The sequence below is a fragment of the Alosa sapidissima genome, chromosome 5 (assembly GCF_018492685.1).
Source record: "Alosa sapidissima isolate fAloSap1 chromosome 5, fAloSap1.pri, whole genome shotgun sequence".
NCBI classification, from domain to species: domain Eukaryota; kingdom Metazoa; phylum Chordata; class Actinopteri; order Clupeiformes; family Clupeidae; genus Alosa; species Alosa sapidissima.
Genome location: NC_055961.1, coordinates 25,258,281 through 25,282,621, shown reverse-complemented (window position 1 = coordinate 25,282,621; position 24,341 = coordinate 25,258,281). Strand labels below are relative to the sequence as shown.

The following is a 24,341-nucleotide window of genomic DNA, read 5'->3' as shown; positions in this document are numbered from 1 at the left end:
CAGGAAGCCGGGATTAAGTCACCACCCTGTAGATGTGGTGCTGTGCCTATTTTGGTGAGCCACAGGTCAAAGGAAAAATAACATTGTTTTTTTTTTCTTGAGTCTAAGGAGACTGGGTCATTTTTAGTAGAATACCTTTTTTGGCTATTATTTGGCTTTAAAAGCAAACCATCTAAACAGGATTTTCACACGCAAAAGCCAATGTAGTGTTCACAACCATGAATACATTACAGAAAGATGTTAGCATTTTGTAGAATTTTGAAGACCTGTTAAGGTTGACAAATTAACATCAACAAACACAGAAAAAAATCTATCAATATGTTTGTCAGTTAAGTGTATGTCTCTTTATTTGACTCTTTATTGTGGTTACTATCGCTCTATGTCTAGCTGGCCTTTACACAAACTCAAAGTCCAAGTCTATTGTATTTGCATTACAGAGTCAATGTGTAGTTTGCTGGTTGATTAGGGTGGCTCATCTAAATAAAGATGGATCGATAAGCTCAGTGGACTCCCAGTTAATTATAAATAAACCGTAAATCTGTAGTAATTAGCCTTGAGGGTGGGGATCATTTAAATCATGAAAGACTGCAGATCATTCAACACAGCTGATTGTATATCCTGCATTGCAGTAGAATTTCTTGTTACTTTTTTTAGTGCTATTCTAGTGTCCCAGAGCCCTATAATTTGACAACCACACCCAGCCGGTAGACAGACAGCAACTGAACCACTGTGATGATATCTGTTTCTGAATCTGAGACCCAGAGGTTACAAAAACTATCGGTTACAGCCTCCTAAAATGCCGGAGGCCTAACACAAGGCCTAACCGATAAAATTAATTCACCGGTTTAAAAAAAAGCAGCATTGTGTAGACGGGCCCAAAGTCTGCAGCCTATTGTAAGAGGCAGTACGGTGGACCTCTGACCATGCTCCTTATTAATGTTTCATCTGCCACTCTCTCAGAATGAACAATTCTGTTCTCTGTTTAAGCTTACCATATATCAGACTCTTGATAAATAAATGTGTGATCTGGTTGTGGCAAATATTGTAGATACTTACCTCTGAAATTCAACTTTTGAAGACAGTTGTGCAGCAATTTTTTTACAGCAAATTGGTGACCGTCAGCAGTATTGATCTCTCAAACAGTTCTAAATTTCAGTTTCTTACATGACAGGAATTCAAGTTGTCCAGATAGCCTTTACATCTTAAAATAGAAGCACAGAGCTTTGTGTATCAACAGAGGCCATTTCCTTTTTGACAACTGTCCAGTACAACTAATCAGCATCAAATTAAATAACATAAAATTACAATTAGTAGGCTAAGCCATGTGCCAAAAGGCATGTATAAACTACACTATCAACTACACTATATTGCCAAATATATAAAGTAACATTATGTAGTTACAATTTCAAGACATAGTGAATACTTAAGTTTATATACCATGTTAACACACAGAATGGTCTCATAAATGAAAATATCAGTTGCCCTTACAAAGACAGAAAATAGGTTGTTTTGTGTGACATCACTGTTGCATCATGCAAGCCTATTACTCAGCTGAGCCCCCCTCCGCACCAATACTGGCCTCTCACGCAGACAGACACCGCAGTGCTGGGGGCAGTCCCATTCAACACCACTCACACGGCACACTGGGGGCGTAGAGCACAGCTGTGCAGTTGGACTCACCCTTGGGAGTTTAGAGGTTTTGCAGGGTTTGCCCTACCAGCTGAAGTGCAGGAAATTCGATATTATGTACACGCTGAATCAGGTATAAGCGAAGGGTCATGTTTCAGTGTGGTTGGTTGCTGAAGCGAATGTTGTGTAAATGTTGTATTTCATGTCAAGTGAGCCTGATAAAACATGTCAGAAGGACCCAGCTGTGATGCAGAAGAGACAGGTTACAAAGAAGCACTTGCTAGACTTGAGGCAGGGTGTCAGCACCATGAATTATTGGTCTTAAACAAAATAGTGCTGACATATCTCCATTGGCTTGGTCTCTGTGGGCTAATGCCTTATTTTAATAGTGAATTTAAACAGCTGAATTGGGCACTAAATCATGTTTTACTGTTTGGTTTTGCCGTGTGAGGAAAGTCACCTAGAGGATGCATTGGTTCATTAAAATGCTTTACAACTTTTTAAGACAGCATCTGTCTTTACATTGGCGTTTATTTTGTTTGCTGCAATGCCAGGCATCTGTATTTTTTGGAGGAAAAACTAAAGCAGAGTTTGGGATCAGGACAGGACAGGGCTGTAAATCACCCAAGTAATGATGCAGCGAAGGCATAATTACCACAGGGATGTGTGTGTCTGTATTTCTACACCAGTGATGATCATTCATTGTAACATTTAACCTCATTCTCATGCATTAGGCTACTGCTTGATAGAATCAATGTCACTGCCATCTACTTCAACAGTATATTACACACTAGGCATACTCACTGAACCACCTTGCTTATTGTCTTTGCACCTTGCTTATTGTGTCAGAGGATTCATATGATTTAAACTGGCATAGCTTACTTAACTGTTCGGATTTACAAACAAGTTGGTTCAATATTGCAAACAACTCATCTATATAATAGTTGACCACGTATGCTCGGACCACTTGGGATAGCTTGCAGACCACCAGTGGTCCCCAGGACCACACTTTCAGGAACACTGGTCTAGGACTGGACTCTACTCTAGGTCCTTCAGCAGACGTGTGGTCTCCCACAAAGCCTCTTGCAGCCACCTCCACTGGGTAAAGCCTTGCGCTCCATCCACCTCCCCTGCACTCCGCACCCAGGTCGGCAGAAATGCCCTCTTCCTCTCATTGGCTGCCTCCAACCTCTCTTCCCATGGCAGCTCCACCTGCAGTAGTTTTTCTGTCTGTACCATGGTGGCAGCTGTGGCCTACTGGTTAGCACTTCGGACTTGTGACCGGAGGGTTGTCGGTTCGAACCCCGACCAGTAGGCCACAGCTGAAGTGCCCTTGAGCAAGGCACCTAACCCATCACTGCTCCCCGAGCGCCGCTGTTGATGCAGGCAGCTCACTGTGCCGGGATTAGTGTGTGATTCACCTCACTGTGTGTACACTGTTAGCTGTGTTCACTAATTCACGGATTGGGATAAATGCAGAGACCAAACTTCCCTCACGGGATCAAAAGAGTATATATACTATACTATACTATATATCCTGCCGCAGGGGGATGTTGCAGATTTCTCTGAGGAAATGGAGTTGTCCAGGTCCACCTCCATTCTCCACTCAGAACCTGCCATCAGAAGTGTAGGTGTTGGTCTCCTGGTGGTGTTCACTGCCAGCTCCCTCTGAGGGAGTAGATCCTCTGAGGGTCCCCTGCTGGACTCTTGCTGCTTGTTTGCTCCTATATAGCCTGTTTCCCTCCACAATCTCTCCACAGTTTCCTGAGCTCTTGGTCGTGTCACCACCTGAACCAAACTTGTGTAAGTGCTCTCTTGTAACCTGACAGAGCATGTTGGAGAGAGGCATTGATGGTCCCTTATAACAGGTTTGCTGTGTCCCAAGCCGGTGATGAGAAAGCTGAGTCGGTCCTGTGGCAGCTCCAGAAGTCTGCCCATGCTGATATTCCGTTCCACGACGGCCTCGCACATTGTCCAGCAGCCCTGCTGCCCCTGTTCCACAGCCTTCACTCTGTACTCCTTGGTCTATTCTGGTCAACTCTGGTAAATTAGGAGTAGGCCTAGTACATCTTGAGAAAAAAATTCATACAAGTCAGTGACCGGAAGACGGGTTAAGGTATTGCACTGACTTTCTTTATGTAAACAGTCTTTATTATATTCTGTCTGTACACTTACAAAGTTTACAATACTTTGATTTGTCTGTAGGGACCCTCTCCACACTACCACCAAAGTGTAATACTATTTTGAGCTCCGTCAGTGGTTTAAAAATAGCTATCTTCTTTGATGTGGCGCCATGCTTTCACTATAAGCCATTTAGCTGTAAATGTAAATATCAGTCGAGCTCAAAACTCCTCTGATTAACTTATTGTTGTTCCCAAACGAATATTTCAACGCGTCATGATCCATGGAACCATCCATCCATGCCATGTTTATTTTATATTTCCTATTGTCATTGTTTTGAGTGATTAATCTTGATTTAGTCTCTTATGTACAACAAGTAAGGCACATTAAATGATCACTGCGTGTGATAATGTGCTATATAAACTTGAACTTGATGGAGGAGCAGAAGAGGGAGCTCAAGTCCAGCCTTTGTTCCAAATCAGAGCAGAAAAGGTCAAAGAATCAGGATTATCTGACACCTGCAGGACAGGAGTGCAGTGACTCACTACTTTATTTTAAGGGATGCTTACATTCCTCAAAATTACTATTACTAAATACATTTGTGTCTGTATTTGTATACATATTTTGTTTTGTATTTAGTAAATAAGCTTGTAATTTAAGCATATTTATATGAGAGCGGATCAAAGTATTTCCCTGAGCTGATATTATTTATACACTTTGAAGACTTATAGGCTTATAAGATTTAATCTTCTCTCGTGGATGTTTATGTGGGCAGACTGTTTGTGTTTAGATTAAACATTGCAAACATCGTGTGAGGAGAGACAAGCAAGAATTAAAGCTTACAGCTAAGTGCCTCTTTACTGGGACAGGAATAGCAGGACACAATCACACAGGTTTGTGTCCAGAGCTCTAATAGGCTACAATGTCACTCAAGGTCAGTGGTCCCAGGTGTATGGGAACATGCAGCAAAGTAGAGATGGTTGGCATGTATCAGGAAGTTGTTAGTAGTGCTTTGTACACTAAATTCATACAGTAGCCTGCATGTACCATGTACAGTCCAGCAAACAGCAACATAGGCTTTTATAAGGGCCAGGTTCAATAGGGTCAAAAATGGTTAAGAAAATGATGAGTAAAAGATAGACGTCACAAATAGCATTCAGTTGCAACTGATGTTTATTCAGGAACAATTCATACAACCACATCTCAGTTTCGATTTCACCTGGCTTTTTTGATACAACTGTAAAAAAAGAACATAAACCTACAACAAAGATAGTCAGCGAACATAAATAAAACACCCACTTGGTTTTGTTTGCTTTCACCTCATTCTGAATACTCCATAGTACGCCCTTCCTTTTCTTTTGGTTGGGATCATACGAAAAATAAAAGCTTTATCAAATTAGACCAAACGTGTATGAGAGCATTCTAAAAAGCCTTCTCCAATGTTGTGTGTTGTTAACTAAAATGGCAGCTTATTAGAAGGAAGGATTATATCTCTCGGAGAATCCTTTAAAGGCACCAAACAGTTTTCATTGCCAGTAATAAACACAGATTCTAGACCTACCCCGACTATGACATTCTGAAGGGACAGAGGAAAGATTGCACTTTCCAATATTCCAGCGCATTCAGTGCATTTGCATTTGGTCCTATGTGCACCGTTTTACATTTCTCAACATCAGAGAAATGTATTCAAATGCAATAAAAGTCCTAAAACAGGACACGTAACAAAGTGTATTGAAGGAATGCACGTATAGTATGGGGGGGAATGCATACTGAGCGTCCCTTCAGACATGTGTAATTGTTTTAAGTCTAGGAACATTTTGTTGTTTTGGACAATGAAAACCAGATATTGCCCCTGTTTAGTATGTCAGTGTCTCGGGTGTATATGCCTCCTTCCACCTGAGGAAACTCATCACAAGAGATATTTCCAAAACCATATTTCAGAACATAACGCAGAATGCCAGAGGTGGCACAATTATCTCAATGCAGATTTGTTTGTTTGTTTGATTCCTAAACTTGGATTAAATTTCAGTTATTTTTGAGATCACAATTGTTCTTTCTTAATCATTTTTTTTTTCTCCAGGCAGTTGGGTATGATGTATGAAGCAACAGGCAGAAAAGCTTAACAAGCATTTGACCCAGATAGCACCCATCTCTGTTGCAGATCTGGCACAGATCTGTTCCAGGGAACAAAGTTATCTGGGGATGAGGGTGGTTGGTCACAATCAGCGCGAGGAAAGAGCACTTGAACAGAATAAAATGACATGAGGACCATTTTCAGCCAGCATGCTGCTTTTTTTGCAAGAGACTGCAAAATGGTTACACCAGAGCACTCTAACCTGAGCTCTATTCTTCTCTTTGTTTCTTTTTGAATTCTTATCCGAAGTGTCTTATGAAATCAATCACTCCCGGGGGCGCAGTGACCCCAAGGAAGGCTGCAACAACATCATACGCAAAGCTACGTTACATCTATCATACTCACATTGCCACCTACCAACAATGGATGGAATTGCATGTTTCAAATGCTAGGGATTATTTAGCAGACTAGTAAACAAAAAAAGATGACATCAAAACGTCTAATGGATCAAACCAAAGCCACATTCTGAAAACAGACGGTATTCCTTCTCCTCCCATGTTAGTATGTGTTCTGAGTGATGTTTGGTTCTTACTTTCTGGAAGCATTTAACTGTTTTATGTATTCATTTAGCCATGTGGAATGTGAGACTGTGTGTTTATGCATTTCCTTTCTTCATGAAGGAATTAACCATTAGCAGACCTAGGAGCTTGTGCTGAAGTGGAGTCTCTTGCAGTTGACTCTGTTTGTAAGGGCTACATGGTGCACTGATATCAATTATCAATTCCGTTTCTGGGGCGGCAGATTTTGGGAGAAGAAATACTGTGCAGTTTAAAAGCTGGCGTAGGTATCTTTCGTGACAGGTAAGGCATGAGGAGTGTCAGTGTTTTGCTTGCCTTCAAAAAAATCCTTTTTTTTTTTGTTTTGTTTATTTTTTATTTCTCCTAGCAATCCCTCCCTCGTTCATTCTCTATTCAGAACGGATGCCTTGCCCCCCTCCCCTTAGGAAATCCTCTTTAGCTCAGGGAGGTGATGTTGGACCGACCACCAGGGGGCACTACGATGCGGCGTCCACCAGGACGGATGGGGTTCTCGTCAGCAGGTGGTCCTGTGATAACAAACACACATGCAGTTAGAGATTTGTGTGTGTGTGTGTGTGTGTGTGTGTGTGTGTGTGTGTGTGTGTGTGTGTGAGAGATGGTGTGTGTGTGTGTGTGTGTCTTTGTGTGTGTGTGTGTGTGTGTGTGTGTGTGTGTGTGTGTGTGTGTGTGCCTGCGGGGATAAGACAGTAAAGACCCCTTTCAACAGAAAGCTGGGCGCTGGGCTCAACCTGAGCTGGACAGCTTCCCCCCCTAAGGTCAACCTAGGCTCTAACTTAACCCTGACCTTGGGATTAAATCCTTTTTAAAAGCAATAGGATTGTCAGGGGATTAGGGCGGACATATTGAAAACGGCCAGGACTTAACCGCATTGTTTTGTCCTATGCACATGCTTTTGCTGTTGCTGTTGCCATCGCCGTGAGTCAGGGGCTTACAAAAAGACAGGAGAGATCTCAGGTGTTTGTAAATAAACTCTGCTTGTCTTCGTGCTTCCATCTGTACTCATCAGGGTGTGTATACTGTATACACGTGTCCAACAAACACACATGTGCCTGTGGTGTGAGGTACGAGGAGCAGACCAGCGGGAAAGGATATGAAACAGACTCTAAATGACTTCAGTGAGGGGGGACCTCATCACTCTCTGACGCACACAGAAATAGCTCCAAGAGGTGTTCACTTCAATCCATTTGTTTCTAATATTCAGCCAATTGCTTACAATAAACAGGAAATATGCATATGATGTCCTGAGATCATGTCAAGATATCATATCATAATGCGTTTTCATTTTTTTTTTTTTTTTTTTTTGGTGGTACATTTGATGACCGCAACTAGCAGATATCACAAATCAAAAGTATATTTTCACATTTTTGACAGAGAGATAATTGTTTAAATCCGTATCGTGTACTGCACTTACTGTGGATTCGGGACTCACCCTGCTGCTGCTGGCCGGCTGCTAAGCTGAAGCCAGAGTGGTGCAGGTTTCGCACAGGGGTCTGTTTGGTGGGCGAGGTGCGGGCGGAGGAGGCTGGGGTGGCACCGCGAGACATGGGCGTGAATTCGGCCACGGGTCCGTCGTACATGCCCCTGGGCACTGCCCGGATCACCGCCAGCTGTGGCACAGACAGGGAGAGGAGGAGGAGGAGGAGGGGAGACAAGATGATGAAGAGTTTGAATAGTTAGAACTGAGCCTGCACTGTGGTTTAAGACACCAGAGTCAACATCTGTCTCTATGTGTGTGTGTATGTATACATGCGTGCATATGCCAGAGTGTGGACGTCCATTTGGGTCTTTGATTGTGTGTATTTATATTTATGTGTGTGTGTGTGTGTGTGTGTGTGTGTGTGTGTGTGTGTGTGTGTGTGTGTGCGCGCGCGCATACACGTCTGCATATATGTGCATATGCATGCACGTGCTTGTGAGAGCCTTATAGAGAAAAAGAGAGCGTGAGAGGCGTGTCCTGATTATTGTTGCTAAATGAGTTCCATGTCCAGTGCTGTTAGGAATAAGAATGGTGTGTGTTTGTTTACTGCGCTATTTATGCTCCGGTACAAGAGCATATTTCACCCAATGTTTGGCTAGTAAAAGCGCTTCCAGATTCCCACACACACAAACACACACATCTGATTACTGATTAAACAATAGGCCTTGTGAATATGCTCCTTTTATTTTGGACAGCAATAATATACCCAAGGCCAGCTAATCAAGCTATCGCTATCCAGAATGTTGAGAAACGTCCAGTAATGATGACAAAAACATCTCTGGGACTTAACACCTTCAGGGTTAAGTCAATGGGATGGCTGAAGGCCAGAAGAGAACCGATCATGCCATGGCTAAGCACCAATGACACAAGGTTAATTGTAAGCAGCCACCATAACAGATCCCAGCCTAATGTTTAGCCTATTGTTTATAATTAGATTTTTTCTGTATCATTTGTAACATCACTCAAATAATTAAAGTGAAACACCAAAACAGGGCAGGGTATAACCTTTTGTTTGTATTAGCTAAGCATGTAGCCTATTCAGAACAGACCCCCTACTCACACTGGACTGGAGCACAGAGAAGTGACTAGACATGAAACACCAACTAGAGCAGGTTATGAAAAGGATAACTTCTGTGTATAGTTTATCTAAACTGAGAATGTTACCTATTGAAAATGAGATGAGTTTATTAATAGATAACCTCTAACCCCACAGTAGACCAGGCCAGAAGAGTGACTGTACAGTACATAACCAACCTATTAGGCTGTAACCACCAGAGCATTTCTGTCATGCCTGAGAGAACTTTCTAGATATGACTAATGTGGTCAGTGGTCGATGAGGCACACTCTGTTCACCCAGGAATTTCGGTCTGAATCTCTTTATCTAATTGATCTTCACTCTAGATCCTATTTCTATACAGAGCCCTGTGACAGATTGATCTTTGATATCTGAGTTGAGGGGTTCATTGGTAACAAAATGTCCACCATCATTGTTGTTCACTCTCCAGCATAAGGCATCACTTATGAAATAAGGAAATTGGATATATTTACTTTACATTTCCACATAAACATGAGGGGGTTTTCAATATTTGAGAGGAAACTAAGAGTAAGCGTAAAATAATAAAAACGTGCATAGTACAAGCAAGAAACATTCTATCCTCAGATAAAACACTTTAATCACTGTGAAAATAGCTGTCAACTCCCTGATACAGTATCTTTGTTGTTGATCTACTGGTTTCTTCCTCATAACCTTAACCTTCCTCTCTTTCAATTTCTCTCTCTCTAGCTATTTCCGTCTCCACCTTTTGGCTCCATTCCATATTCTTTCCTTCTCACTCCCTCACTCTCTCTCTCTCTCTCTCTCTCTCTCTGACTCTCGGATTGTTCTCTCTTCAGTCTGATCGCAGATCACAGATAAGTCCAGTTAATTCATACCATCTGATAGAGGTATACACAGAAAGCAAACACACACACACACACACACACACACACACACACACACACACACACACACACACACACACACACACACACACACACACACAATCACAGCACACACATTTCTGCCTCAGAGCAGCTGGTCCAAACAGAGGATAAGTTAGCTGAAGCCATGAGAAACCATTGGACTGCGGCTTCAGCTGGCTGTCTGTCTGTCTGTCTGTCTGTCTGCCTGCCCATAGTCTGCTCCTGAAGGGCTCCATATTGTGCTGGTTAAGTGAGTGCTGTGTGTTGTTCTGCTGAGGGACTCGCTGGCCACTGACTGACAGTGTTGGCCAGACCAGCTCAGCTCACAGCCCCCATCCTCAGTGCAACAAGTCCAACACACTCTGGATAAAGACAACGTTTTTGGACAAAAACGGTATGGCCTTTGGATGTGGTCAGAGTGAAAAGGGGCCAAGTTTTTGGCAATAACCCTTCCCCGCATAAAATTATTTACATCGTGTTCCTCTGTTATGCTGTTTCAATGGCTGTGCACTGCACAGTATATCAACTAAATATATCCTAAATATCTGAGGATATATGTAGCACTCTGTTTTGCCTAAGTATTACCTGTCAATTCAGATCTCAGATCAGGTTTTTTTTTTAAGAGAACCAGAAAAATGCAGATTCAGTAAACTTAACGTTTTTTTAGTTTACTGAACCTCCACAAATACCTTTTTCGAGTGTGAACTATCAGTTCCTTGATGGGTCTTCGGGGCAAATCAGTTTCCCCTCTAGAGAGCTGATGCTTTAGGGTCCGTTCCTAAGTGAGAAGAACCGTACCCTTCGAGGCCGAGACACCCACCTGCTTGCGGGCCTTGACTCTCTTGTAGGCGAAGTCGGGGTATGGGGAGCAGGGCAGGAAGCGTCCAGTGCCGGTGGTGGCATGCAGGTTGCCGTCCTCCAGGACGATCTTCCCCTGGCAGATGACCACCATGGGCGCCCCACGCAGCTCCAGACCCTCAAAGATGTTATACTCAGCAGCCTGCAGGACAGGGGAAGACAGCAGCACAACACCGCTGGTTATGGAACACAGCAAAACACAGCTGGTTACAGGGCACACTTCAACATGGGTGGTCAGTGAACACAACTTCAAATTGCTGGTTAGGGCATACCTAACTATTGACACACTATCATACTTGATACAAAGCACCACTGTGTCACTATTCCCTTGTTTGCATTTGCTGCATATGTTTGTGATCAGCACCGCTGGTTAGTGAACATACCAAAACATTTCATCACTTTCATAACCTTTGGCTACACAAAGTCTCGGTGTGACCACAGTCTCCTCAGTCTGCTGTGTGCTGAAGAAAATGGTTGTCTGTAATGAAGTTGTGACTAATTTTTCCTATATAATGCTAATATTCCTACTTTAATACGTTCTTCTCATCTTATTAGTAGATTGTGTCTTTTCTATCAATGTACAAGTAATGGAAGTTGTACATGGATGCAAAGAAAGAAATGGTTAAAAGAAAACCTCCCTAGTATAAGAGAGAAGGAGTAAAAGCACCACACCGCAACCTTAAAGTCAACTTGGAACAAACTGCATCAGACTGAGCAGTGTGTGTTTATGTGCACACATGCGACCGTGAGGGAATGGATAGTGTGTCTGCTAGCAAAGATATACGAGAGCTTTGACAGAGTGTGTGTGTGGTGTGGAAACAGAGAGGTCCCTGTGTGAGGGTGAGCAGAAAGGGTGTCACTGAGGAGATGGGACTCTGAGCCTGTGTTTTAATCAAGAGCATGTGTGTGTGTGTGTGTGTGTGTGTGTGTGTGTGTGTGTGTGTGTGTGTGTGTGTGTGTGTGTGTGTGTGTGTACAGAGAAGGGGAAGAAGAGAGGACCTCAATCTGCACCTCCTCCTCCCCTTTTTGTATTCTCCTTCCATTTCTGTCTATCTCTTCTCTTTCTTTTTCTTTCTCTCTCTCTATCTCTCATTTTCTCTCTCTCTCTGACTCTCTCTCTCTCTCTCCCTCTCTCCCTCTCTCTCTCCATCAGTCTGGCCTGTTTCTTATACTTGGCATGTAAAGACAAACAGCTGCCATCGCACAGCTGGAGCGAGAAACTCAAGCATCTCCCAGCATTTCTCTTACACTTTCTCCCTCCCTCTCACCCTCTCTGTCCCTCCTTCCCTCCCTCCCTTTCCCTCTCTCCCCCCATCCCTGCTCCACTCCACTCCGCTCTCCTCTTCTCTCCTCTTCTCTCCTCTCCTCCTCCCCTGGATAAGCCTTTTGCCCCCAATCTGGGAGTCTCTCTTTTTTTTATTTCTCTATCTCACTCCCTCAGCTCTAAGCCTTACCCACCCCCACCCCCACCCCCCTACTCTGGTCTCCTAGGCGTCGGTTCCAAACTTGGGCATTTGCATACGGCGGCGGTCCGCCATTGTCCACCTCGCCCAGCGCTTTCTTTTTTTGCACACGGCCCCGCTGTGCATGCTAAAGATGGGAGAGGACAGCACGCAAGAGCGGGAGTGCTTGCCAAATATGATGTCATCGCTCTGCCCCCCACCACACACACACACACACACTGACACACACACCACTCCCCCCACCACCCCTGTGTAACAACAGAAACAAACTCTTGACCAAAACTTCCACTTCTTGGACGACAGTCAATGTTTTTTCTCCTATTCATTTTTTCCCTCCTGTGCTTGAAGTGTGGAGAGCAGAATACTGGGTGGTGCTGGGGACAGTTCTGGTTGTGCTATGTTAGTTATGGTAAACATCATCCCTCCCTCTCTCTCTTTCTCTCTCACTCTATCTATCTCTCACTCTTTCCCTCCCTCACTCTTTCCCTCCTTCCTCTCTCTCTCTCTCTCCCCCTGTCTTTTTCTGGGTTCGGTGGTTGTGAGAGGCTGGGTGCTGGGCGGCTCAGAAGTTTCACTCTCATGTCTGGAGGGACTCGCATTTAGAGGAAATGAGGGGTTGACATCATTCATAAAGCCCTCATCTCTCTCTCTCTCTTTCTTTCTCACTCTCTCTCTCCACTCACGCACATTCCTTCCCTCTCTTCTGATTCTCCACAGCTTAGCTTCCCTGTGTGTTATTCTTTCTTTTGGTCCTTCTCTTTATCCCCCTCTCTCTTCCCAGTTTACACACAGGAAGTCCAGAAAGCTGCTCTGAACTGCTGCTTCCTGTGCTTTCACTTCCCCCCGCTTAACCCTGTGGATGCGCTCTCTCTCTCTCTCTCTCTCTCTCTCTCTCTCTCTCTCTCTCTCTCTCTCTCTCTCTCTCTCTCTCTCTCTCTCTCTCTCTCTTTCTCACACACTCACACTCACACTCACACGTACACACACGCGCACACGTCCTAATGAAATGAAGGACCTCTGTTTCCTGTTGCCCTAACAACCAGGCCAAGCTGGGATGGGGGGATTTCCCTGTTGCTGTCCTTCCATGGAACACTGAGCCCGCCATTTCTGCCCAAACTCACAGGAAATCTGGCAGCGCACCAACCGAGCATGCCGTCCCTCTCCTCTACAGACACCATACGGTCGAAAAATGAGAATGTGTGAATTTGACATTTCACATCTAAAAATGACTTAGGGGGAAATTAGGACAAAAAGAGTGTCCAGTCCGATCAGATAAATCGGAGCCCATCACTGACACAGCCTCTCGCCCTTCTGTATCTGACAAGGGTTCCACTTTATTTATTGACTGCATGCATTCTTTGGGAGAGCGGCCAAAAGCAAATGTACTGGAACATACCAGAGAGGCAGTTATGCTGCTCTGTTAGATGCAAAAATCCACTGACAGTTTATTTCTGTGTCCGAACCTTATCCAGGCCCCTCTCTCTTTCTATCTCTGTCTCTCTCTCTCTCTCTCTCTCTCTCTTTCTCTCTCTCTCTCTCTCTCTCTCTCTCTCTCTCTTACACACACACACTCACACTCACACGTACACACACACACGCACACGTCCTAATGAAATAAAGGACCTCTGTTTCCTGTCTCTCTCTCTCTCTCTCTCTCTCCCTCTCTGTACCTTCTTCTACAGTTCTCATCTATCCCATCTTCCCCCTCACAGCTTCATCCCTCCTTTGTCCTGTACCGAGTGGTGAGTCTTGGCCGTGACGGTCCTGACAGCGTCCGAGTCCCAGATGACCAGGTCACTGTCCGAGCCCACGGCTATCCGGCCCTTGCGTGGGTAGAGGTTGAGGATCTTGGCAGCATTGGTGCTGGTCACGGCCACAAACATGTTCTCGTCCATCTTCCCTGTCACCTAGAGTGACACAAACACACACATACACAAAAATCCAGTCAGTGAGGAGGAATGCGTAGCATTTATGGACCCTTTACTGTCTGTGTGTGACTCATATCACCACTGTAAATCCTTTATGTGTCTCTGATTCAGTCTGTGTATGTGTGTGTGTAGGCATGTGTGTGTAGGCGTGTGTGTGTGCGTGTGTGTGTGTGTGTGTTTGTGTGTGTGTGTGTGTGTGTGTGTGTGTGTGTGTGTGTCTGTGAGAGCGTGTGTGTGTGTGTGTGTGTGTGTGTGTGTGTGTGTGTGTGTGTGTGTGTGTGTGTGTGTGTATGCATGTCTGTGAGAGTGTGTGTATGTGTGTGTGAGAGTGTGTGAATGTGTATATGGGTGTATAACGGCTGCATGATATTATCTCTATGCACCACTAAGCCTCATAAACTACGTGTTGGATGAGCACTGGACTACAGGGGCCGGGGTGTGGGAAAAGAGTCTGTTCTTATAAGAACCCGCCAAAGCACACTACAGTGCTCAAGGCTTTCCAAAACACACAGCCCTGCCCATGTTACCAAACGAGAAGACAAGATAAAGACATTACATCCGACCGAGAGAGTGAGACATCTATATATTTATAAATACAGACAAGGCGAGAATGAGAAAAACGTACTGGCATCGACTTAACTTATACAATTGCAGTACTTGCTTGTGAGCAAGTGAGTTTTTTTTTTTGTTAAAAAAAAGACTGTAACTCCTTATTTTTGACATGTAGTAAATACTGTAGACTGTCTTTGCGAAACAGGGGAATGAAATGATAAACAGATATGACTTCTCTGTGGAAAGACTTACATTGAACTGTGAAACGCAGTGACACAATGCCAAGACACTACCAAGTCTACAAACTGCTGATCCACCGCATACCAGCAATCCTTCAAGGACTCACCCATATATCTCTCAAGGGGTCTGACAGAAGATTTATAGTCGAGACATACACAGACATTATCTTACTATCAGTACAAGAGAAGAGGGGAAAAGGATAGTGTGTGTGTGGGTAAGGTGTAAGTGTCCACAATACATATCAGTTGTCAGTGAGTTTCCACAAAATGCAACTGGGACGTGTGATTTGAAAATAATATAGGTATTGTAGCGTATCATTTCATCCCATTTCTGTGTGTGTGTGTCACAAAGAAGCACACACACAGTGATGACCGAAAAACAGGCTCAATGGGCACGTCTTCATTTCCAGCCTTACTGGTCAGACAGAAGAGTGTGAGTGCCTCCTGAGAGGCTCCTGTGTCCTTACCACGGCCTTGTCCCAGATGAGGGACATCCTCTCCTCAACGCCGTTCACCCCCTCTGGAATCTGGGTGAAGTCGTCCTTGCCAATGGCTTTCTGGGCCACGCTGAAGGTGCAATGGGCACTACCAGTAACATTCAGGTCACCACTAAGAGAGAGAGAGAAAGAGAGAGAACGAGAGAGGGAGAGAGAGAGAGAGAAACGAGAACAGAAACAGAGTGAGAAAAGAAGGAATACAGAGTGAAATAAAGAAACAGAGAGAGAGAGAGAGAGAGAGAGAGAGAGAGAGAGAGAGAGAGAGAGAGAGAGAGAGAGAGAGACGGGGGGTTTATAACTGAATGTTTAGTAGTTTGCATTTTTGTACTGAATAGGAAAACACATTTAGACATGTCTGGTGCAATGATAAGAATCCGTGTGTGTGTGTGTGTGTGTGTGTGTGTGTGTGTGTGTGTGTGTGTGTGTGTTTGGGGGGAGAGGGTGTTGAGATAAATCAACACTGTCTGCCACAATACTGGCACAGCGTTTAACCTCTGACCGTGATCCATAATTCAAAAAGTGGCAAATGGAAAATCAAGCGGTGGATCACACACACACACACACACACACACACACACACACACATCCACCCACACACACACACACACACACGCACACACACACACACTAAAGCACTGGCGCGAGTCAATCCAACACACATAGGCCAAGCACATCCATGGCAAGCCCCCCTGAGTCTAGTTATTAATGTCTTCCTTTCATTGCAGATGACTTCAGCGTCTCTCTTTTAATGGCTCTGTGTACCAGACGAAACCATAAAAATCAGAAAGTACACCTTGTTTGGTTCCTTTTCACTACAAGGGGAAGGCAACACTGCTTGGAGAAGGGACTAGCTGTGTTGTATGCAGGAAGAAGAGCAAAGACTCCCATCTAGGACCTATCACTATAGGGCTATACTTTCATTTGTGTTTTTTCATACTTATACATATATAATATTTAAGGACTAAATCAGGTTTTAAAAGAGGAGGGGAGATATGTGGTGTTTCGCTGATGATGAATAACATAATGGTGAACACTCTGGCAGTCAAACACACACACACACACACACACACACACACACACACACACACACACACACACACACACACAGCATGGCTGACAGCAGTGATGTCGTCATACCTGGAGAGTAACGTGTTCAGGTAGTCTGGAGTGGTGGGATCTGGGCTCAGAGGCGGAGATGTCACAAAGGAGGCGGCCTTAGCCCAGTTCTTGCTCCAATAGTGTGTCCCATCAGTCCCCAGACTGGCTGTGATTGGCTCCCCAAACACAACATTGCCTGATAGCCAATGACATGAATATCCAGTCAAAAATCCCTGTAATGACTCGCATAATGTTGATTTCTAAGCTACTGAATTGAAAATATTTGTATCCGGTAGATCAGACCCTCAAATATGAGGAGCATACAGATGTCTTGAATTTCCTCTTGGGGATCAATAGAGGTACCTACCTATCTATCTATCTATCTATCTATCTATCTATCTATCTATGTCACTATATTGGTAAACAGATACATATTGGTGTATGTGTACATGGGGGGAGAATAGGGGTACTCATGATGTGGTTCACTGTCGTTCACTTCGCTTAACGTCCACAGACTAGGTGCATATTGTTGTTTGTATAGTTTCTTCAAGCATTATATTACATTTGGCTGACGCATTTTTAACCAAAGTGGCTAACAACATGGTAAACAGTTTAAGCTTTTTAAAGCAATTCACACATTCCTTTTAAAGCTCTCAACAATTCTAGGACAATTTAAAAAAGGTAGAGTACAATCATTATTGGGTTGCTTGGCAGAGATCATTGTGTCGGAGTGCTGTTGTATAGTTGAAACTCAAAGAGAAAGGAGGTTGTGGGGGGGGGGGGGTGGCACCTTTCTTGCGAGCCTGGGAGATGATGTCGGCAGCACTCTTGCTCATCACCCTGGTGATGTAGAGGGGGCAGTTGGTCTGGCTGGCAATGGTGATGGCACGGAACACAGCCTCCGCTTCCAGCTGCACACACACACAGAGACAGAGAGAGAGAGAGAGAGAGATAGAGAGAGAGAGAGAGAGAAGAGGGAAAGAGAGAGAGAGAGAATTAGAGAGAGGGGTGGGAAAGCTTGCTGAATGCCTCACTCCATGCTTTTGCAGAGCCCCTTTACACAAAGCCTGTGTGTAGAGCAGCACCATGGATGTGGAGATGAAATATCACCTCCATGGATCCAGTTACCTTACCACCACCACACACACCAGCACCACACACATCACCATCACCACCACCACCCGACACGCCTGCCTGATCACACACAGGCTTCCCAGGCACACACAGAGCTCTCCTGACGTGGAGTCAGTCCAAAGAGAGATGGCTGCTAGAGATGACCGATGCCAGAGCTGATAGCGCTGACAGGAGCTCTCCATTGTGCCAGAGCCCCTATCACTGCTCTCAGGTTCTCTGGGCCTGCTACAGGAGCTACTGAGTGTTAGTTTCAACTGGCTTTCATGGGCCCCAGAGCCAGGCGGGTGGGCAATCGCTGATAAAAGATTTGTTTCATGTAAACAGAATGTGGCACTGAGAACTCTAATTGATACTTGATAATACACACAAAGCCTTGGTTGGAATGGTACAACTATGACAGAATGTAACTACACATAAATGTTTACTTTGTGGCAGATAATAGATGCTTTGTAGTTACAGAGTTCTGTAATTACAGAGTACTTATATTCTTTTAGTCCCTTTAGTTATTTTAATCCCTTTAGTACAACACAGTAGCAAGCCATATGTAATATAGCCAAACACAGAGAGAGAGAAAAAAACACACACACTAACTCTCGCTCATGCACACACACACACACACACACACACACACACACACACACACATACAGAGAGAGAGAGTGATAGAAAGAGAGATAGAGAGAAAGAGAGAGAGACACACACACACACACATACAGAGAGAGAGAGTGATAGAAAGAGAGATAGAGAGAAAGAGAGAGAGACACACACCACACACCACACACACACACACACACACACCACACACACACACACACACCACACACACACACATACAGAGAGAGAGAGTGATAGAAAGAGAGATAGAGAGAAAGAGAGAGAGACACACACACACACACACACACACACACACATACAGAGAGAGAGAGTGATAGAAAGAGAGATAGAGAGAAAGAGAGAGAGACACACACACACCACACACCACACACACACACACACACACACACACACACACACACACACACACCACACACACACACACACACACACCACACACACACACACCACACACACACACCACACACACACACACACACACTTCCGTCCCTCACCTCCTCTGGGCGGCTGAGCACGTGGCCCTCTGGTCCAGTGATGCCCATCTCCAGCATGCGTGCCTGCTCCTGAAACACACACACACACACACACACACAGGGTTGGTGAGTGCACGACACCTCATGCCACCCTCTCTGATGCCCTCGACTGCCAGGGTGGCACACATCAATATTGTACTCAAGCCAAGGCACCACTGAACCAAACAAGCCAAAACCTGTGTGGTGGTGACCAATTCCCAAACCAACACAATGCTGTAAATAGTGAAGAGGTCATGGACCATCAGCAGTATGACTTTCCAGGGTACATTTGTTATTATCCATCTGGTAACCAGTGCTTAGAGTTGCATCAGAGTATTTATAGAGTATCTTTAATCTCATTTGCTGATGGTATCAACCATCTTGACCAGGCCTCCCCTTGTAGAAAAGATATAGTGGGACCGTCCTGGTTAAATAAAGGATACAACATGAAAAGTATTATGCATCGTTCCACACACAGACAGCTCACATTGTTTTCATTTGGATTATAAAACAAAAAGAGGCTCACAATATACTAAACAGCTCTAATGCTAGCTAATCCAATCACTTACCATTATATGTAGACTAGCAAGGGCTAATATGTTTACATGTCTGGGCAACACAAACACAACAGCTTGGTGGTGATAAATGCATGCAGCAACGCCTAATAAAAATGATAAAATTGGGCATGGCAATAAGCTTTTTGCCTGGGTTTGCAAACCATCGCCTTAAGTTATTAACAGATACCCCTCTCATATAAGCTTCTGTGTGTAAACAGTCAGATGTAGAGATAAAATATGTTGGATCGTAAGAAGGGATTTCAGTTTTGATGACGGTTTGAAAATGCGGCCATGTCCCAGTTTTTATCAGCATAAGAAGATTAGAGCAGGTCCTGACATGAGGCCTTAACAGGCTGTGGTTTGGGATTGGAATAATAAAGACCTCTAACATTTCCCCTGGACTGTGACACTTTGTGCATGTGTGTATGTGTGTCCCCTCAGATACAAGTCCCAGTCCTGCTAAGATTCAGGGCCAAAGATTCCTCACGCTAATATGCAAAATATCATTATATGATTGAATCATATCAAATACCATCAAATCTCCCAGTCTGTCTCTTAGTCTTAGTACTCTGGGTCTGCACGAACACACTTGGTCATAAACAACTGAAGAGTAACTCAACATATTTTATTTGCTTAGGAGGGAGTCAGGTACATTCCAAAGCAGTTATCTACATGTCAATAATATATATCTAAAGATTTTAACCCACACCAGAACCACTTGGCCTTCTCAGATAAGCAGATGGGACCTCCAGCTCATACTGTGGCTCATTCAGTGTGAGCTCTAAAGTGGGGTCACCACATCTGTCTGCCTCTCACTGTTATTCTGCTACTTGAGAAGCATCTGCTGTTCAGACATATGTTTTATTTGAGGCCAAGCAGGAATCTGTCATATGCAATGGGCTATGATAGTGCTGTGTACAAACTGCATACTGTGAGGAGTTGTGAAGTGTGAGTGGTAAGTGTGGTGTGTGTATGTGTGTTTGTGTGTGTGTGTGTGTGTGTGTGTGTGTGTGTGTGTGTGTGTGTGTGTGCATGTGTGTATATGTGTGTGTGTGTGTGTGTGTGTGTGTGTGTGTGTGTGTGTGTGTGTGCATTTGTGTGTGTGTTTGCATGTGCATGTGCATGTGTGTGTGTATGTGTGTACGTATCTGTGTGTGTACGTATGTGTGTGTCTGCTCGTTTGTGTGTCCATGTGTGTGTGTGTGTGTGTGTATGTGCGCGTTTACGTGTGTGTTTGCATGTGCATGTGCATGTGCGTGTGCATGTGTGTGTATGTATGAATGTGTGTGTGTACGTATGTGTGTGTTCGTTTGTGTGTGTATGTGTGTGTGTGTGTGTGTGTGTGTGTGTGTGTGTGTGTGTGTGTGTATGCGCGCGTTTGCGTGTGTGTTTACATGTGCATGTGCATGTGCATATGCATGTGCATGTGTATGTGTGTTTGCATGCATGTGTGTATGTATGTATGTGTGTACGTATGTGTATGTGTACGTATGTGTGTGTGTACGTATGTGTGTGTGTGCTCGTTTGTGTGTATGTGGGTGTGCATTTGCATGTGTGTGTGTGTATGTATGTATGTGTCTACGTATGTGTGTGTATGTATGTATGTATGTATGTGTGTTCGTATGTGTGTGTGTACGTATGTGTGTGTGTGTGCTCGTTTCTGTGTGTGTGCGTATGTGTGTGTGTTTGTGTGCTCGTTTGTGTGTGTGTGTGTGTGTGTGTGTGTGTGTGTGTGTGTGTGTGTTTGTGCGTGTGTGCGTGTTTGCGTGTGTTTGCATGTGCATGTGCATGTATGTGTGTGTGTACGTATGTGTGTGTGTACGTGTGTGTGTGTGTGTGTGTATGTGTGTGTGTGTGTGTGTGCGCGTGTGCATTTGCATGTGCGTGTGCATATGCATGTGTGCGTGTTTATGTAAGTATGTGGGTACGCATGTGTGTGTGTGTAGATAATTACCTCTGCGATGATTTCTCCGTTCTCTGCATGGACCTGCACGACCCCTCCCATCTCTCCCAGGAAGGTGAAGATCTCATACAGCTGGAAACACATGAAAGCCCAGTCAGGGTGAGTCTGTTTCTCTCTCTCTCTCTCTCTCACACACACACACACACACACACACACACACACACACACACACACTTCTCCCTGCTCCTCTGCTCTCTTCATGGAGCAGACCCAAGTTCACATGACATCATCCCTACACACATTGCTAAATTCCTGGCCTGCCACAGAGCAACCTCTTACACTACATAATTACTCAGAGGCTGTTAAAAACATGCACAGCACAACAGCTTAATTACTGGACAGCCAGTGAACATGTTGGAGACACAACTTCACACTTATTTTTATTGCGCTTTGTGTGTCTCTCTGCTGGATTATCTGTAAGCATGATAGCACAACAAAAAAAAAACTACCAGCACCATTTTCATAAATATCCCCAAGGATGACCACATTTCACTTTGGACCTTTGATGAATTGAATTTCTCTTTTGGTAACGTTTCGAAATACAATGCAACATTTAACATTTGGCAGAGGTCTGCACTCTCCAAGAGCCCTTCTGGTTTTATGAGACATGAGATAATGACAGCACTGGGGATGTGGGTCAGATCTGTTCAGATATGTGTGGGAGTCTGAGCTGGTGTTGGGGGGGGGGGGGGGGGGGGCGTACCTCACTGTTGCTCATCTGATAGAAGTCCTTGTAGGCCATGTACACCTGGAACGAGTTCACACCTGTGGAGATGGGGAGACAGAGAGAGTGGCACTGAGCATACAAGAGAACAAGAAGACAAGAGAGAGAGGGAGAGAGAGAGAGGGAGAGATAGAGAGACAGGAAAACCAAAGGAATAAATCTATTCATAGGATGGATATGTTGATATGTCTTAATGCCCTAGAGGAGAGACTAGAGGTATCCATATTATTGAGAGCACAACAGACAGTAACGAATGGAATTTAATTTGTGTCTCATTTGCTTAATTAGCTGATTACCTGAATGTCTGATTGGTCACAGACACACAGTCAAAGCTAAAATAAGTAACTTAGGTTGTGATTTGGACCTTGTGGCAATGCAGTTTAATTCAACCCAGACACAACTGACTTGTAGAGCACGGGGAATTCTTCTCTCACTAATGTTTTTACATTTTACAATACATGCTCTAATGAAAGGAGAACAGAGCAGTGCTTTAATCACAGTGATACAAAGCTTCATTAAAGGAGAATTCCGGTGTGATATTGACCTAGGGTGTATTGAAACATGATACCGAGTGTGAACGTATGTCTCATAGCCCATCTCGGATTGTCCCCTGCACTCCAAAATCTGGCGCTAGTTAGCCGATGCTACCAACAGCTCAATGTATCTCCCCACTTCATTGGTAGACTTCCGAGGGCCCTGACATTTAAAACGAGACATTGAGAACTTTGAAAAAGCACTGGTAGTTTACTTACAAGACAATTTATTCTCAATGTCTCGTTTTAAATGTCAGGGCCCTCGGAAGTCTACCAATGAAGTGTGGAGATACATTGAGCCTCGTAGATGGGTGTAAAATAGTGATTTATTTGCATGGCTAGCCTGATGCCGAAGCACCACTATTGAAAAAGCTGTTGGTAGCATCGGCTAACTAGCGCCAGATTTTGGAGTGCAGGGGACAAGCCGAAATGGGCTATGAGACATACGTTCACACTCGGTATCATGTTTCAATACACTTTAGGTCAATATCACACCGGAATTCTCCTTTAAGTTTGGAGAGAATGAAAACTACTGTACATTTCAAATTCTGAAAAGATCATCTAGAATGTTCATTCCATTTAGTCCAATCCTATTGTAGTCATATAATCTTTTTTCATCATAAATAGAAAGTCTTTTGTTGTTCTATTACAGATCAATGTGCAATCATGTCAGACATATAGCTTGTGAAATAACTCAGATGCCAGCCAGCAGACACTATTGGAATGAAGCGACCCTTGCTGATCTTAGCTATTCGGAGCACCTCTGGAGCGCATCCTAAGTTGTGTTAGCCAGCCCTGTGACTAGCCAGGGAGAGGCTGCAGTCAGCTGCTGAGGCTGTGATGGAGACGCGCACCTTTCTCCTTGAGCAGGGTCTCCACCTCCTGTTTGACACTGTCGTTCCAGTGTGTGATGTCCACGTGCAGCGAGTAATCACAGCAGGCCTTCTCGTCGGCCCACTCCCTCCAGCGGTCAAATGCCTCCAGCAGGCTGCAGCCCGGCTCGGGGATCACATGGTCCACTGCAGAGGGAGGGGGAGGGGAGAGGATGACACAAGAAGAAAAGAGGAGAGAAGAAATGGAGAAATAGAGAAAGATGATTAGAAAGGAGAGATGGAAAGGGAAAAAGGAGAAAGAGCACAAAAAGGAGCTCTGGACATCTGCCTCTCTGTTCTTCTGCTTCTCTTCACATCAAACAAGTTTCATTTCATCGGGGCAATTGTCAACACAGTATATTGACATCTGTGTGTGTGTGTGTGTGTGTGTGTGTGTGTGTGTATTTAGGGGGGTGGGGTGTTTAATAAAGACAAAGAAAGAAATAAAGCGAATCAGAGAGTGAGCATGGCTTAGATGTGATTGTCTAATGCGTCTGAGTCGCCTCAAGACCCCCTGCTAACAATGTACATCTCTATCCAATTACTGCTTTCCTAGTCTCCATATGGTGTTCCGCAGCACCATGTGTGCATGAAACACAGACTGAAGCACAAGCAGGGATACACGTCTCTGTGTCACAAAAACACACAGGACATGGGCTGGACACACACACACACACACACACACACACACACACACACACACAAACACGCGCCCTAAAATCCCAGAGTTCTGTTGCATAGACATCTCGACATAAGACGAGGATTAGAAAAAGTGCAGTGTCATTCAGCAGCTGCTGGCGTTTTGTCTTTTCACACTTTCCCTTCCACCCTCCCTCTCTCAGTCACTCTCACTCCCTCCTTCTTTTTCTTCCTTTCTCTCTCTCTGCCCTTTTCTCTGCCTCTTTCTGACTCTCTCTCACCTCTCTCTCTCTCCC

At 44.4% G+C, this 24,341-nt stretch overlaps 1 protein-coding gene across 4 annotated transcripts in view; it reads right to left on the bottom strand.

Annotated features, from left to right (window-relative positions):
- Positions 1 to 4,905: 4,905 nt before the first annotated feature.
- The window catches only part of dpysl3 (dihydropyrimidinase like 3), a 30,512-nt gene continuing 11,076 nt past the window's right edge, over positions 4,906 to 24,341 (bottom strand). For 2 of the 4 annotated variants that reach the window (XM_042092548.1, XM_042092550.1), the window contains exons 4-14: positions 23,389 to 23,553; positions 21,981 to 22,042; positions 21,269 to 21,349; positions 18,740 to 18,808; positions 17,288 to 17,408; positions 16,537 to 16,693; positions 15,370 to 15,511; positions 13,920 to 14,090; positions 10,683 to 10,862; positions 7,835 to 8,030; positions 4,906 to 6,929 (exon numbers count right to left, since the gene is read on the bottom strand). In XM_042092548.1, coding sequence (XP_041948482.1) covers positions 6,838 to 6,929; positions 7,835 to 8,030; positions 10,683 to 10,862; positions 13,920 to 14,090; positions 15,370 to 15,511; positions 16,537 to 16,693; positions 17,288 to 17,408; positions 18,740 to 18,808; positions 21,269 to 21,349; positions 21,981 to 22,042; positions 23,389 to 23,553 — 1,436 coding nt within the window. In that variant the 3' untranslated portion in view covers positions 4,906 to 6,837. The remainder of the gene's footprint in view (positions 6,930 to 7,834; positions 8,031 to 10,682; positions 10,863 to 13,919; positions 14,091 to 15,369; positions 15,512 to 16,536; positions 16,694 to 17,287; positions 17,409 to 18,739; positions 18,809 to 21,268; positions 21,350 to 21,980; positions 22,043 to 23,388; positions 23,554 to 24,341) is intronic. The other 2 variants (XM_042092549.1, XM_042092551.1) reach the window with 1 other exon arrangement.